This window comes from Crinia signifera, chromosome 6, assembly GCF_055691185.1.
Source record: "Crinia signifera chromosome 6, ASM5569118v1, whole genome shotgun sequence".
Lineage (NCBI taxonomy): Eukaryota > Metazoa > Chordata > Amphibia > Anura > Myobatrachidae > Crinia > Crinia signifera.
In genome coordinates this window covers 112,834,312-112,851,755 of record NC_139222.1, presented here as the reverse complement: position 1 = coordinate 112,851,755, position 17,444 = coordinate 112,834,312, and the positions used below count along the sequence as shown (strand labels likewise).

Here is a 17,444-nt window from a genome sequence, read left to right as displayed (position 1 = left end):
GATAGTTTTAGGGTAGGGCATTTGGCAATCATAATTTATCTAATTGTCTGCTTCTGCCATAATAAGAGTCATGCCCAAGTATGTTTTTTTCCCAGTCATCAATAAACAAATGTTTTGTGGCTTTCTGATTATAATGACATAGCAACTAGTGCGATTCTATATATTATATTCTAGAAGGTGGTAGATATGATAAGTAGAATCTAATTGGTTGCTATGGACAACATCTCCAATTCTGTAAACACTTTAGTAAATCTATCCTTTGGACTATATTTAATGTATATGTTAATGCATAGAACTGTGCCTAAAAATACATAGAAACTTATGCTCAATGAACAGTTGCAAAATGTGTCCCACTGAATATATAGGGCTGGTTTCCAATGGTTAGAAACAAAGGCAGATTTTCCACAAACATATGCGCCTGCCTAGGGCCCAGCTGGTAACAAGGGGCCCCATAAAGATATCCTGGCTGTCCAAAATGTTCCCAGAGGAGCATTGTGTGACTACCGCGTCACGTCATGACATCACATGGACCTGGCCACAGTCCCTTTGATGTTCTTTGATAGGATAAAAATCATTTGGACAAACAAAAAGTGTCATCCACTGTATGTGGGCAGTCTTGTTACTTTAAATGTGACACCGGTATTAAGCCTACTTCCGAAAGACCTAGCGCGTGATTCAGCAAGGCCAATGCTCACGCAGCTAAGCATTTATTTATGGAAGAATGTGCACACACCAACGTACTCTATTGGTGCCGGCTGCAAGCAGAAGTAATAATATAGTGCTATGGATTGTTTGTGGAAAAACCCAAACCGGTATCTTGCCTAGGGCCCCAAATGAGTTGTTGAACCAATAATGTAACCACTAGTTCCAAGTAAATTTGAATTCATTTTCGTTCAGCTCACAAAATACCCCCCCTCGCTCATTAACATGTACACTTTTAGCCCCATAATCAAATAATATCCCTGCAGCAATTACTGAAAAGTTGTATGAAAGAACAGGGTGCAGTGGTAAAGGTCCCATAAAAGTAGAAGCATTTTTATTATGAACAGCCACTACCTAGTTAAAGCTCGCAGTTGTTTGGGAAATATTAAGCTCAACACAACAAATTTCTGTTCTCATTATTTCCACATAAATGATGTTTTTATATACTTGCAAATTGACAAAAAACCCTGTACAATGTTAGTCATGTAATGGAACATATGCTGATCAGACGGGATGAAACTGTTGCTGTGTCAAGCAGATATATACAGAGTGCTCCAGTTCATTAGTACCTGAAAGAAACAGACTGCTTTTGACAGCTATTTACTGTGCTGCTGAGTGTTCCTGGGAGCTTGTATCAATTCCATTCCTCCAAAATAATATCACAATTAATCTTTATTAGGCGGCAGAACATCGCATGCCACTTTTTTAAATGTAAATACCTCAGTCTCCAAACACTAATCTATATTCAATATTTAGCAGGCACCTAGACTTTCATGATAGCCAGCAAATGAATTCCAATGAATAGTTCTTCCTCTGAATGTAGACAGAGATATGTCAGCTTCTTATACTGTGCCCATCCAACAATGTACAAATGGTAAAATGATACATGCAGGGTCTCCTAGAATTATATGTCCTAGTCTTTCCAAAAGTCTTTGTAAGTATGACATTGGCTTTTAAAAGAGTACAAGGAAAATAAAGGTATGCCATTACTATAAGTTTAGACCTGATGGCATTGGGTTTAAAAGGTGACAATGATGGTGGCCATAGACTATAGATGGGATGGGCAGATAGTATAGAATCCTTGATATATTTGACATTTTCTATGATGTCCCACCTTTCTCTTCTCTGCTCTAAACTATACATATTACGATCTTTTAGTTTTGTGATGTAGGCCATGCACCATTTTAGTTGCCCTTCTTTGTACAGTCTCTAATGTATTTATATCCTTCTGGAGATATGGCCTCCAGAACTGAACACAGTACTCTAGATGAGGTCGTACCAATGACCTATACAGTGGCATTATTACTTCTTTCTTTCTACTGCTGATTCCTCTAACTATGCAACCAAGTAACTGACTTGCCTTCCTCATTGCTTTGTTACATTGCCTACTTGCCTTTAAGTCACCTGACTTATAGTGACATCTAGATCCCTCTCCTCCTTAGTAGTTTCCATTATAATGCCATTTATACTATTAGTCTTTGGATTTTTGAGACCCAAGTGCATGATTTTCCATTTTTTTCATTAAAATGTAGTTGCCACGCTCTTGACCATTCCTCTAATGTACCTAAATCATCAATCATTTGTTTCACCCCTCCTGGTGTGTCTACCCTGTTGCATACCATTTAGGTATATATGCAAAAAGGCATTTTTTACCCTCAATCCATTTGAAATGTCTCCAATAAAGTTATTAAAAGGCAATACATTTTTTTTTACATGATCTCCCCCCAGCAAACCCATGCTGCTTAGGTTCATGTAAGTTGCTGGTCCGCCCATCAAAGCTCCCTGTAGAGGATCCGGTGTCCCTCAAGCAGAGGATCCCACACAGCTGTTTTCTGTCTCCACCGCAGCCTGCGTCCCTTAACAGCCAGCAGCTCCTTTGTCCCACAAAAGAAGGATTCCGCACAGCCAGTCCCCGCCAGAGCCCGCGCCCTGTCAAAGCCAGTGGGGCAGCAAGGATGCACTCTCTACTGAGCCTGTAATACAACCCTTGGCAACAACGGTACATTGTGCCCAGGGCCGGATTAACAATGGGCCTGATGGAGCTACAGCTCCAGGCCCACTCCAAAATAAGCCCATTTTTTAGCTGAAAGCCAGGGCTTTCCAACGAGCCCAACCCCGTGTCGCTAGCCTCCGGGAACCAGAGATACCGCCAGGCAATCTGGAACGTTTTCTTCATAACATGGGACACGCTAATTCCGACCCCCACCTGGTTCCAACGGCTGGCATTTCCCCCTCCAGCATCACAGAAGCTTGAGGTCCTTCAATCTTATACCAGGCTGGTCCATATGGGTTCATTGGTTTTAGAGATATTGCGGGTAAACCGATTTTTTCATTTCTGAAATGTCATTTCATGGCTGTTCATGTTGTTTGAGGACAGATTTCTCTGGAACCAAACGGCCCAGTTTCAGTTTCATTCGAAGCCCACTTAAAAGTTCTTCAATATGATACTGGTCTCATGTAAATGGGTCAGTTGGTTTCGAAGATATAGCTGGTTGTTTAAAGGGGGGCAGGGTTCTCCCCTCACACCAGAATATGCAGGGACTAGGCTGGTGTAAAAGGGGCCAGTCCCTGCATTTTCTGGTGTGAAAGGGGTATTATTTCAAATAGCCGGGACCTGCAGTGCTCTAGCTACAGCCTGGTTGTCAATGGCTGGCATTTCTGCCCGGTGGCAGCCGTCCCCCAGTTATCGCAAGCATGTATTTACCCTTGGCAATGAGCATGTAATTCCACATGGCAACTAGCATGAAACCCCTGGTAATGAGCATGGAACCCCTGGCAATGAGCATGCAGGTAAGCAGCACTTACTGTATGTAGAATATTTTTTAATAGGCATTATGGTGTTTGGCATAATAGGTAATGGACATTATGGTGTGTGGATTAACATGTAATTGGCATTATGGTGTACATTTTTAATGAGTGCCTTTGGCACGCAATTCCCCTGTTTATGAAGCATATTGTGCATTATTGCTCAATCTGTTTGGTATAGTGTGCATTTTGGCTCAGACCATGTGGCAAAATGTGAAATTTGCCTTAATCTGTGTGGCATAACGTCAATTTTGACAATCCGTGTGCCATAGTGTGAATTTTGGCTCATTCCATGTGGCATAATGTGTAAGAGGCAAGTACAGTATAAAAGGGTTACTATTGTGTTGCATGATTTGTATAAGGGTTATATGGTGTGGTAAACTTAGGTGACCACATAAAAGGCGCTGAAATGTTGTCTACCAAGTTTCGGCTTTCAGTATTTTTTTATGACTGGAATGCCGCATCACCCCGTAAGTATCTTAGGACATCGACATCCTGCGGGTGCACCTTAGGAGGGCATCCGCCAATATATCTCCCTGCATTTTTCCTATGCCAGCCTCCTGCCTTTTGCAGGCATATATAATTAGTTGAAAGTATTTTACACAAATGAGCAGACAACCAAACAGAACACTGGTCACCCCCCCCCCCCCCATTATTAGGTGCTGGCCACAACCCATATTATTGCGCATAATAGGCCCTTGATCATTTTCAGCTCCAGCCAATTTAGACCTTAATATGGCACTGGTTTTAAGGGCACATTTAAAGGATGGAAAGCTAGGGGTAAGTTTGTTAAGCTTAGAAAGCTTTCCAGAGCTTTAGAGAAGTGCAGGAAAAATCTTGAAGGTTTGAGTTAGAAGTGGTGATCAGGGTGAAAGAGTGGTAGTGGTCAATATTGGATCAGAGTTGGAGGGTTTTATGAAAATCAGAGGTTAAGGGTCTAAAAGGAAGTTGGTTTGAAAAAATAACACAGAAAGAGAAGAAAAAAATGAGTTGGGCAGCAATGTAGATGATAGACTAAAGAGGGGAGAAGCATAAATTGGGTAAGTCGCAGATGAGTAAGCTACAGATATTTAGGTATAGTTTTACTGGCATCTAGGGTGAGAACGGGTTTAATCATGAAAATATTCCCCAATTCCATAGGGCTCATTGGAACATATTTACCCACAAGTTTTTACATCTATAACAATCTATAAAACTAATAGCAGTAAATTTTGAGACAGTGAATAATCAATTCAGCTATGCAGCTAAACAATAATGAGTGTCATTTACCAAAGAAAGCACAGAAAGATCATGGTGACGAGAGAAATTGGAACCGCAGATGGTAGAATAAAGTTCAGGAAAGATCGTTTTTTAAAGTAAAAGGACAGGAAAAGCAGCAGTAATAACTTAGAATGCAATGTAAAGGGCAGGGCAGGCAGCAGTCTAAAACTTGGTTGCTAAAGAAAGACCAGAGAAGGCAAGGAACACATTCCAGAGTATGTGGGCTAAACAACAATCCAGTGCAAAGTCAGTCTAGAAGGAGCTTGATCGCAGATAGAACTAGCAAGGCGGAACTTGATTAACTGTAACTTCACTATAAAGAGCAGGGACACAATAATAAAACTTAAACTGAGAAAAGTCCTCTCAAACAATGATGGACTACAATGTATCTGTAAAGTAGAACTATGGCGTAGATGTATTAAGCTCAGTGAAGTGATAAAGTGTCTGGTTTTTTATCACTGGCAAATCAGCTCCTACCTGTCATTTTTCAAACCAAGCCTGTAACTTCACAGTTAGGAGCTGATTGGCCAGTGATAAAGACCAGACACTTTATCACTTCACCGAGCTTAATAAATCTGCCCCTGAGTCACCAGAGTAAATGACAGATGTTTGCAGTGAGGCACTCTGAATCAACTTTTAGGGCCAGATATATCAAACTTCAAATGTGATAAAATAAAGAGTGATAAACAACCAGCCAATCAGCTCCTACCTAACATTTTACAGGCTGGGTTTAAAAAAATGACAGGCAAATAGGAGAAATGTGACGAATGAATGATATAAGATAACAAGTAAATATATGTATAAGAGAGAACCTATAACAACTCTTCACTCTCCAACAGAGACTTATTCGCAGAGCGCCACTGAATCGTCAAAAAAGAGACTGGATAATTGACACCTTCACACTTCAAGAAGAATTACCTGGCCCTTACCCAAAGCAGGTTGGCACGGTGAGCTCTCAGAAAATAAATATTTCCATTTTCTTTTTCTGTATAATAATGATTTATGGTTTATTTATGGCATAAATTAACCATGTGCATCTGTGGAGATTTTATTTATTAAATGTGGCAATACTGTGTTTGTAAAGCTTTTCATTACTTTGTAGAAAATAAGTGGCAGACACAAAAGAGTGTCTGTCGCTTTAAGAAGCGCGGACCTGCTCAGTAATTAAATGACCAAGTTTTTAGTAAAGAATATAAAGCATTTTATTAAAATAACATAGCATAGTAATTAATAATTCCCCCCCTCTTTACAATTCATGTGCACAATAACAACAGACAAACAGGACAGACAACAATGAACATATAATAATAAAAGCTTGATTAGCTGAGAATGCCGTTTGGTACAGTCACTTAGCTTGTGGCAATGAATGAGGCAATAAATGAGGCTTTGTGCAAATTAGCTAGAGGCTTTATAAGGTGTTTCATATAGTTACCGGCATAGGCGAATCTAGAAATATGCTAATTGGTGGTCCTAGAATATAACGTATTTTGCCGCGCGCGCCCCAAAAAGGGGGCATGTCCTATTTCAAGGGGGTGTGGCTTAATAGGGGCAAGTCACTCCGGGATTTTCTAACTGCTATGAGGGCATGCCCAGCGCTTTGTGACCAGCTTTCTTAAATTGCATTAGAACTGGGAAAACTATAACTACAATTACAACATTTTAAATATAATGAATAACCTATGACCACAACGTGAAGCTCCATTATACATATGCCCCACACCTTGATGCTCATTATACATATGCCACATACATGATGCCCATTATACATATGCCCCACAACGTGAAGCTCCATTATACAACTGCCCCACAGCGTGATACTCCATTAATCATATACCACACACCGTGATGCCCATTATACATATGCCCCACAATGTGAAGCTCCATTATACAAATGCCCCACAGCGTGATGCTCCATTATACATATGCCACATACATGATGCCCATTATACATATGCCCCACAACGTGAAGCTCCATTATACATATGCCCCACAGCGTGATGCTCATTATACATATGCCACATACATGATTTCCATTATACATATGCCCCACAACGTGAAGCTCCATTATACAAAAAACCCTCAGCATGATGCTCCATTAATCATATGCCACACACCGTGATGCCCATTATACCTATGACCACAACGTGAAGCTCCATTATACATATGCCCCACACCTTGATGCTCATTATACATATGCCACATACATGATGCCCATTATACATATGCCCCACAACGTGAAGCTCCATTATACAACTGCCCCACAGCGTGATGCTCCAGTATACATATGCCACACACATGATGCCCATTATACATATGCCCCACAACGTGAAGCTCATTATTAATGAGCATCAAGGTGTGGGGCATATGTATAATGGGCATCATGTGTGTGGCATATGTTTAATGACTCATTAAACATATGCCACACACATGATGCCCATTATATATCAGTGAAAAGAGTATGCAGGCTAGAGTCACAGGCCGCTAATTTACCTACTGCGCACAGTTTAAAAAGAAAGTTTACAGAATACAGGCATTAAATAGGAGCAGCGGCGGTGGCGGCGATAAATGAGCCTGGCATGAGGCAAGGGAGAAGGCGCAAATTCTAGCGCCGGGGACGTCACCTAATCCAAACAAGTGACCTCCTGCCGCCAAGCGAGGAACCGCTACACAGCGGGGGAGCGGCAGGAGGTCACTGCCGCAAAGTAAGGACCTGGAACCCAGCGCTGGGAAAGATTAAACTTTTTTTTTAAACCATTGGTGGCCACTGGGAAAGATTACAGCCTTTTAAAAATAAAAGCCATTGTGGGCACGGCCCCTGCCCAGTGCCAGGCCAGCCCAGCAATGGCTTTTATTTAAAAAAAATAGCTGTAATCTTTCTCAGTGCCCTGCCCAGCTGCACTGGGAAATATTAACTGGGCAGTGGCCATGCCCACAATGGCTTTTATTTAAAAAAAGGCTGTAATCTTTCCCAGCCTGCCCAGTGCCCAGCAATGGCTTTAAAAAAAAAAAAAAAGTTTAATCTTTCCCAGTGGCACTGGGCAGGGCAGTGGGAAAGATTACAGCTATTTTTTTTTAAATAAAAGCCATTGCTGGGCTAGTGGGCTGGGTGGCCTGGCACTGGGCAGGGGCCGTGCCCACAATGGCTTTTTTTAATAAAAGCCATTGTGGGCACGGCCAGTGCCAGGCCAGCCCACTAGCCCAGCAATGGCTTTTATTTAAAAAAAAATAGCTGTAATCTTTCCCACTGCCCTGCCCAGTGCCACTGGGAAAGATTAAACTTTTTTTTTTTTTTTAAAGCCATTGCTGGGCACTGGGCAGGCCAGTGGGAAAGATTACAGCCTTTTTTTAAATAAAAGCCATTGTGGGCATGGCCACTGCCCAGTTAATATTTCCCAGTGCAGCTGGGCAGGGCACTGAGAAAGATTACAGCTATTTTTTTTAAATAAAAGCCATTGCTGGGCTGGCCTGGCACTGGGCAGGGGCCGTGCCCACAATGGCTTTTATTTTTAAAAGGCTGTAATCTTTCCCAGTGGCCACCAATGGTTTAAAAAAAAAGTTTAATCTTTCCCAGCGCTGGGTTCCAGGTCCTTACTTTGCGGCAGTGACCTCCTGCCGCTCCCCCGCTGTGTAGCGGTTCCTCGCTTGGCGGCAGGAGGTCACTTGTTTGGATTAGGTGACGTCCCCGGCGCTAGAATTTGCGCCTTCTCCCTTGCCTCATGCCAGGCTCATTTATCGCCGCCACCGCCGCTGCTCCTATTTAATGCCTGTATTCTGTAAACTTTCTTTTTAAACTGTGCGCAGTAGGTAAATTAGCGGCCTGTGACTCTAGCCTGCATACTCTTTTCACTGATATATAATGGGCATCATGTGTGTGGCATATGTTTAATGAGTCATTAAACATATGCCACACACATGATGCCCATTATACATATGCCCCACACCTTGATGCTCATTAATAATGAGCTTCACGTTGTGGGGCATATGTATAATGGGCATCATGTGTGTGGTATATGTATACTGGAGCATCACGCTGTGGGGCAGTTGTATAATGGAGCTTCACGTTGTGGGGCATATGTATAATGGGCATCATGTATGTGGCATATGTATAATGAGCATCAAGGTGTGGGGCATATGTATAATGGAGCTTCACGTTGTGGTCATAGGTATAATGGGCATCACGGTGTGTGGCATATGATTAATGGAGCATCATGCTGAGGGTTTTTTGTATAATGGAGCTTCACGTTGTGGGGCATATGTATAATGGAAATCATGTATGTGGCATATGTATAATGAGCATCACGCTGTGGGGCATATGTATAATGGAGCTTCACGTTGTGGGGCATATGTATAATGGGCATCATGTATGTGGCATATGTATAATGGAGCATCACGCTGTGGGGCATTTGTATAATGGAGCTTCACATTGTGGGGCATATGTATAATGGGCATCACGGTGTGTGGTATATGATTAATGGAGTATCACGCTGTGGGGCAGTTGTATAATGGAGCTTCACGTTGTGGGGCATATGTATAATGGGCATCATGTATGTGGCATATGTATAATGAGCATCAAGGTGTGGGGCATATGTATAATGGGCATCATGTGTGTGGCATATGTTTAATGACTCATTAAACATATGCCACACACATGATGCCCATTATATATCAGTGAAAAGAGTATGCAGGCTAGAGTCACAGGCCGCTAATTTACCTACTGCGCACAGTTTAAAAAGAAAGTTTACAGAATACAGGCATTAAATAGGAGCAGCGGCGGTGGCGGCGATAAATGAGCCTGGCATGAGGCAAGGGAGAAGGCGCAAATTCTAGCGCCGGGGACGTCACCTAATCCAAACAAGTGACCTCCTGCCGCCAAGCGAGGAACCGCTACACAGAGGGGGAGCGGCAGGAGGTCACTGCCGCAAAGTAAGGACCTGGAACCCAGCGCTGGGAAAGATTAAACTTTTTTTTTAAACCATTGGTGGCCACTGGGAAAGATTACAGCCTTTTAAAAATAAAAGCCATTGTGGGCACGGCCCCTGCCCAGTGCCAGGCCAGCCCAGCAATGGCTTTTATTTAAAAAAAATAGCTGTAATCTTTCTCAGTGCCCTGCCCAGCTGCACTGGGAAATATTAACTGGGCAGTGGCCATGCCCACAATGCAGTGGCGTAACTAAAACTTTTGCGCCCCCCCGCCGGGACAATTTCACCGCCCCCCCCCCCCCCCGGGACAATTTTGCAGCTGCCCCCCCCCCCCCGTTAAAGGACCCCCCCGGGAGCTGGCAGGGGGGTCCGTGCGGCGCGGAGGTACCTGTATTAAAGGAGAGCCTGGAGGTCCCTGCGCCGCCTAGTATGATGCTGCCGGGGTCCCTGCGCCTGCGGCGCTGAGTATGATGCTGCCGGGGTCCCTGCAGTGAAGTGGAAATAACGCGCTATCTCCAGCGGAGATAGCGCGTTATTTCCACTTCACTGCAGGGACCCCGGCAGCATCATACTCAGCGCCGCAGGCGCAGGGACCCCGGCAGCATCATACTAGGCGGCGCAGGGACCTCCAGGCTCTCCTTTAATACAGGTACCTCCGCGCCGCACAGACCCCCCTGCCAGCTCCCGCTGCACCCACATGCAGTGGGGAGCTGGCGGAGATCCACCAGCGCCCGCAGCCCCCCGGCGCCTCCCCGCCACCGCGGGGGCTGCGGCCTAATTGTTACGCCACTGCCACAATGGCTTTTATTTAAAAAAAGGCTGTAATCTTTCCCACTGGCCTGCCCAGTGCCCAGCAATGGCTTTAAAAAAAAAAAAAAAGTTTAATCTTTCCCAGTGGCACTGGGCAGGGCAGTGGGAAAGATTACAGCTATTTTTTTTTAAATAAAAGCCATTGCTGGGCTAGTGGGCTGGCCTGGCACTGGCCGTGCCCACAATGGCTTTTATTAAAAAAAGCCATTGTGGGCACGGCCCCTGCCCAGTGCCAGGCCACCCAGCCCACTAGCCCAGCAATGGCTTTTATTTAAAAAAAAATAGCTGTAATCTTTCCCAATGCCCTGCCCAGTGCCACTGGGCAGGGCACTGAGAAAGATTACAGTCTTTTTTATTTTTATTAAAGACATTGGTGATAGGCATGATTTTACACTGAAAAATTTGTCTTACCAGCGCCCACTGCACTAGTGGCAGAGTGAGTGGAGCCTCGAGGTCAGGTGCCCAGGACCAGGAGCCGGCCGGGGATCAGTCTAGATAGAAAAGCCACAGTACTGGCAGGCAGTCACTCAGGCGACCCCCATGTGCTGGCTACTGGCTGCTGGCTGTGATGCTGCTCCACACAACCACACCGTGCGCGCCAGCTAGCACCCGCCGCAGCAGCACAGCACGTGCAAGAGAGGGAGGACACCGCGTCACGCTGTGAGACGGATGGAGGAGAAAGTCACGTGGCGGCGGCGCAAGCTCCGCAAAGGACCATGGGAGGAGCTGCGTGCAGTTGGGCATGCGCGCAGCCATCCCGTCCAGGGTCCTGCCGGCAGTGGTATCGATAATCCAGTCATAAATAATATTTAAAGCTGCAGGCACCGATCTAATGGGTGGTCCTGTGCACCCCCGGACCACCCCTTAGATTCGCCTATGGTTACCGGTCCTGTACACTTGATTTGCGCTGTTTTGGATGGTAAATAGAACTCAGGTCAGTCTCTCCACGAATTACCAGAGATGTACTCCGGAAATAGCTGCAATGGGGACCTTCTCCTGCTGGACCAGCCAGCTAGGTAATTATTTGTAATCCACGTGTAATGCGCTTCTGCAAGATCAATGCAGGACCAGCGGTGAATAGGGCTCAAAAACGCGTTTCTCCGCCTGTCACTGGAATCGGCGGCTTCCTCAGTCTGAGCCCATTAGTGTGAAACAAGCATTTTTATAGCAGCGATGTTCGCGCCTTTCCGTTTACCCGCACTTCCGGGTTTGCACTCCAAGCCTCACTATCATTCTCATATACTTATAGGCTCCCGTGGCCATTTTGTTTATTGCGTTTCAAGCCTCACTTGTGCTCCGGGATCGTAGCCATTATTTGCCCACAAATACATGCCTCATTTACATATCTAGAAAACGGATTTAATTCTTTAACTATATTCATAGTTCGCATGCCCATTGAAAGTCCACCATGCCTCCATTTCATGCTAATTTATGACTCTTTGTTTATTTTGTTATGGATACCACAGCAACTGTCATATCTGTATAATACTCGGCAGTCCTTAAAGGGACATACTCACATAAAAAAGACAACAATAACAGCAACAAAAAAATCCCTCAAAATATACTAATAAACATGACATAAATATTTAATAGATAATAATAAATAATATTAATAAATAATCAAGATCATAATGGTCATAGAAAAATGATGATAGATGACTATTTAGAGAAACTTTTAAATTTCAGCAACACTATTTTCATATATATTAGGATGGAAATGTAGCCGTCCATAGAAATATGGATACATTAGGCAGCATGCATGGGATCAACTCATAATTTTTAAAAAAAATATATATATGTGTACATATTCCAAATAATAATAATAATAATAATAATAATAATAATAATATTAAAAAATAATAATAAAAAACGCAAGTGCATGTATATACATTAACCCCTTCCTGACAGAGCCAGTTTTTGCGTTCCTGACAGAGCCCTTTTTTTCAAATCTGACATGTCTCACTTAAGTGGGGATAACTTTTTTTTGCTTTTACTTATCCCAGTGGTTTTGAGATTGTTTTTTCGTGACACATTGTACTTCAAATTAGTGGTAAATTTGGGTCGATACAGTCTGTGTTTTTTTGTGAAAAATACCAAAATATCGTGAAAAAATGGAAAATTTAGCGATTTGCAAAATGTTAAATTTTCTGCTTGTGAGACAAATAATCTTACCACTCAAAATAGTGAATAACTAACATAGACCATATGTCTACTTTATGTTGACATCATTATTTCAACTTCCTTTTAATTTTTTGGGACACTAGGAGGCTTACAATATGAATAGCAAATTCTCAAATTTTCAAGAAAATTTCAAACACTGATTTTTTTAGGGACCAGTTCAGTTCTGATGTGACTTTGAGGGACTTGTATGTGAGACACCCCCATAAATGATGCCATTTCAAAAACTGCACCCCTCACAGTATTCAAAACAGCATTTTGGAAGTTTGTTAACCCTTTAGGTGTTTCACAGGAATTAAAACAAAGTGTAGGTGAAATTTCAAAATTTCTTTTTTTTTGCAGATTTGCAATTTTAATACATTTTTATAAGGAACACAGTACATTTTACTAGAGAAATGTGACTAAAAATTGATTCCCCCAATTCTTTTGTTTTCATAAATATCCTATATGTGGCCCTAGTGTGCACGGTGACCAAACCACAGGCTTCATAATAGAAGGAGCACCTACTTGATTTTGGAGCCTCCTTTTTATGAGATTATTTTTTAGGCACCATGTAGGTTTCAAGGCACCATAAGATGCTAAAAGTTAGGAACCCCCCCACAAGTGACCCCATTTTGCAAACTACACCCCTCAGGGAATTCATCTAGGGGTATAGTGTACATTTCAAACCCCCAGGGGTTTCACCAATTGTGGTACAACTGGGCAGTGAAAATGAAAAATTATTTTTTTTACACAAAAATGCAGTTCTGGCTCCAAATTTGTCATTTTCAGAAGGTATGAAGGAGACAAAGCACCCCAAAATCTGTGCCCCAATTTCTCCCGAGTACGGCAATGCCTCACATGTGACCAAAAAATACCAGTTGGGTGCATGGCAGGACTCAGAAGGGAAGGAGTGATTTTTGGATTTTGCAGCTCAGATTCTGGTGGAATTTTGGTGGGTGCTATGTCGCATTAGCAAGACCCCCCAAGCACCAATACAGTGGAACCCCCCCACAAGTGACCCCATTTTGCAAACTACACCCCTCAGGGAATTCATCTAGGGGTATAGTGTACATTTCAAACCCCCAGGGGTTTCACCAATTTTGATACAAGTGGGCAGTGAAAATGAAAAATTACATTTTTTTACACAAAAATGCAGTTCTGGCTCAAAATTTTTCATTTTCAGAAGGTATGAAGGAGAAAAAGCACCCCAAAATCTGTGCCCCAATTTCTCCCGAGTACGGCAATGCCTCACATGTGACCAAAAAATACCAGTTGGGTGCATGGCAGGACTCAGAAGGGAAGGAGTGATTTTTGGATTTTGCAGCACAGATTCTGGTGGAATGAATGGTGGGTGCTATGTCGCATTAGCAAGACCCCCCAAGCACCAATACAGTGGAACCCCCCCACAAGTCACCCCATTTTGAAAACTACACCCCTCAGGGAATTCATCTAGGGGTATAGTGTACATTTCAAACCCCCAGGGGTTTCACCAATTTTGATACAAGTGGGCAGTGAAAATGAAAAATTACATTTTTTTACACAAAAATGCAGTTCTGGCTCAAAATTTTTCATTTTCAGAAGGTATGAAGGAGAAAAATCACCCCAAAATCTGTGCCCTAATTTCTCCCGAGTACGGCAATGCCTCACATGTGACCAAAAAATACCAGTTGGGTGCATGGCAGGACTCAGAACGGAAGGAGTGATTTTTGGATTTTGCAGCACAGATTTTGGTGGAATGAATGGTGGGTGCTATGTTGCACCAATACAGTGGAACCCCCCCACAAGTCACCCCATTTTGCAAAGTACACCCCTCAGGGAATTCATCTAGGGGTATAGTGTACATTTCAAACCCCCAGGGGTTTCACCAATTTTGATACAAGTGGGCAGTGAAAATGAAAAATTATTTTTTTTACACAAAAATGCAGTTCTGGCTCCAAATTTGTCATTTTCAGAAGGTATGAAGGAGACAAAGCACCCCAAAATCTGTGCCCCAATTTCTCCCGAGTACGGCAATGCCTCACATGTGACCAAAAAATACCTGTTGGGTGCATGGCAGGACTCAGAAGGGAAGGAGTGATTTTTGGATTTTGCAGCTCAGATTCTGGTGGAATTTTGGTGGGTGCTATGTCGCATTAGCAAGACCCCCCAAGCACCAATACAGTGGAACCCCCCCACAAGTCACCCCATTTTGCAAACTACACCCCTCAGGGAATTCATCTAGGGGTATAGTGTACATTTCAAACCCCCAGGGGTTTCACCAATTTTGATACAAGTGGGCAGTGAAAATGAAAAATTACATTTTTTACACAAAAATGCAGTTCTGGCTCGAAATTTTTCATTTTCAGAAGGTATGAAGGAGAAAAAGCACCCCAAAATATGTGCCCCAATTTCTCCCGAGTACGGCAATGCCTCACATGTGACCAAAAAATACCAGTTGGGTGCATGGCAGGACTCAGAACGGAAGGAGTGATTTTTGGATTTTGCAGCTCAGATTCTGGTGGAATTTTGGTGGGTGCTATGTCGCATTAGCAAGACCCCCCAAGCACCAATACAGTGGAACCCCCCCACAAGTCACCCCATTTTGAAAACTACACCCCTCAGGGAATTCATCTAGGGGTATAGTGTACATTTCAAACCCCCAGGGGTTTCACCAATTTTGATACAAGTGGGCAGTGAAAATGAAAAATTACATTTTTTTACACAAAAATGCAGTTCTGGCTCAAAATTTTTCATTTTCAGAAGGTATGAAGGAGAAAAAGCACCCCAAAATCTGTGCCCCAATTTCTCCCGAGTACGGCAATGCCTCACATGTGACCAAAAAATACCAGTTGGGTGCATGGCAGGACTCAGAACGGAAGGAGTGATTTTTGGATTTTGCAGCACAGATTTTGGTGGAATGAATGGTGGGTGCTATGTTGCACCAATACAGTGGAACCCCCCCACAAGTCACCCCATTTTGCAAAGTACACCCCTCAGGGAATTCATCTAGGGGTATAGTGTACATTTCAAACCCCCAGGGGTTTCACCAATTTTGATACAAGTGGGCAGTGAAAATGAAAAATTACATTTTTTTACACAAAAATGCAGTTCTGGCTCAAAATTTTTCATTTTCAGAAGGTATGAAGGAGACAAAGCACCCCAAAATCTGTGCCCCAATTTCTCCCGAGTACGGCAATGCCTCACATGTGACCAAAAAATACCAGTTGGGTGCATGGCAGGACTCAGAAGGGAAGGAGTGATTTTTGGATTTTGCAGCTCAGATTCTGGTGGAATTTTGGTGGGTGCTATGTTGCATTAGCAAGACCCCCCAAGCACCAATACAGTGGAACCCCCCCACAAGTGACCCCATTTTGCAAACTACACCCCTCAGGGAATTCATCTAGGGGTATAGTGTACATTTCAAACCCCCAGGGGTTTCACCAATTTTGATACAAGTGGGCAGTGAACATGAAAAATTACATTTTTTACACAAAAATGCAGTTCTGGCTCAAAATTTTTCATTTTCAGAAGGTATGAAGGAGAAAAAGCACCCCAAAATCTGTGCCCCAATTTCTCCCGAGTACGGCAATGCCTCACATGTGACCAAAAAATACCAGTTGGGTGCATGGCAGGACTCAGAAGGGAAGGAGTGATTTTTGGATTTTGCAGCACAGATTCTGGTGGAATGAATGGTGGGTGCTATGTTGCACCAATACAGTGGAACCCCCCCACAAGTCACCCCATTTTGCAAACTACACCCCTCAGGGAATTCATCTAGGGGTATAGTGTACATTTCAAACCCCCAGGGGTTTCACCAATTTTGATACAAGTGGGCAGTGAAAATGAAAAATTACATTTTTTTACACAAAAATGCAGTTCTGGCTCAAAATTTTTCATTTTCAGAAGGAATGAAGGAGACAAAGCACCCCAAAATCTGTGCCCCAATTTCTCCCGAGTACGGCAATGCCTCATGTGTGACCAAAAAGTGGCAGGACTCAGTAGGGAAGGAGTGATATTTGGATTTTGCAGCACAAATTCTGGTGGAATGATGGTGGGTGCTATGTCGCATTAGCAAGACCCCCAAAGCACCAATACAGTGGAACCCCCCCACAAGTGACCCCATTTTGCAAACTACACCCCTCAGGGAATTCATCTAGGGGTATAGTGTACATTTCAAACCCCCAGGGGTTTTACCAATTTTGATACAAGTGGGCAGTGAACATGAAAAATTACATTTTTTTACACAAAAATGCAGTTCTGGCTCAAAATTTTTCATTTTCACAAGGAATGAAGGAGACAAAGCACCCCAAAATCTGTGCCCCAATTTCTCCCGAGTACGGCAATGCCTCACATGTGACCAAAAAATACCAGTTGGGTGCATGGCAGGACTCAGAAGGGAAGGAGTGATTTTTGGATTTTGCGGCTCAGATTCTGGTGGAATGAATGGTGGGTGCTATGTGGCATTAGCAAGACCCCCGAAGCACGGTGAAATTATGAACCTAATATTCCATAGATGTGTGGTATATTTTAAAACACTCCTTTATACATAGGCCGGGTTTGTCGGGGCAAGTGTCACACTGGAAAATAGTTTGCTTTCTTATTCCCTTTTTATAGCAAACTTTGCACCTTTTTTGTGTCCTGCCCTTTTTTCCAGTGGAGGGGATTTCATCAGGAAAATGCTGCCCTGGTACAATACGGGGGCCAGTACTAGAAGTACTGGGGCCCTCTGCCTGCTGGTTCCCAAATATTAGGCCCTTTATGACTTCCTCTTGAAAGTGCATAAATGTCCCCCTCTGGCCGGTAGAACGG

At 43.3% G+C, this 17,444-nt stretch overlaps 1 protein-coding gene across 1 annotated transcript in view; it reads left to right on the top strand.

Moving 5' to 3' along the window:
* The window catches only part of LOC146009631 (cadherin-like protein 26), a 151,774-nt gene that overhangs the window by 38,734 nt on the left and 95,596 nt on the right, over positions 1-17,444 (top strand). The window contains exon 4 of the mRNA XM_083150082.1: positions 5,607-5,714. Within this exon, the coding sequence (XP_083006208.1) occupies positions 5,607-5,714 (108 nt within the window). The remainder of the gene's footprint in view (positions 1-5,606; positions 5,715-17,444) is intronic.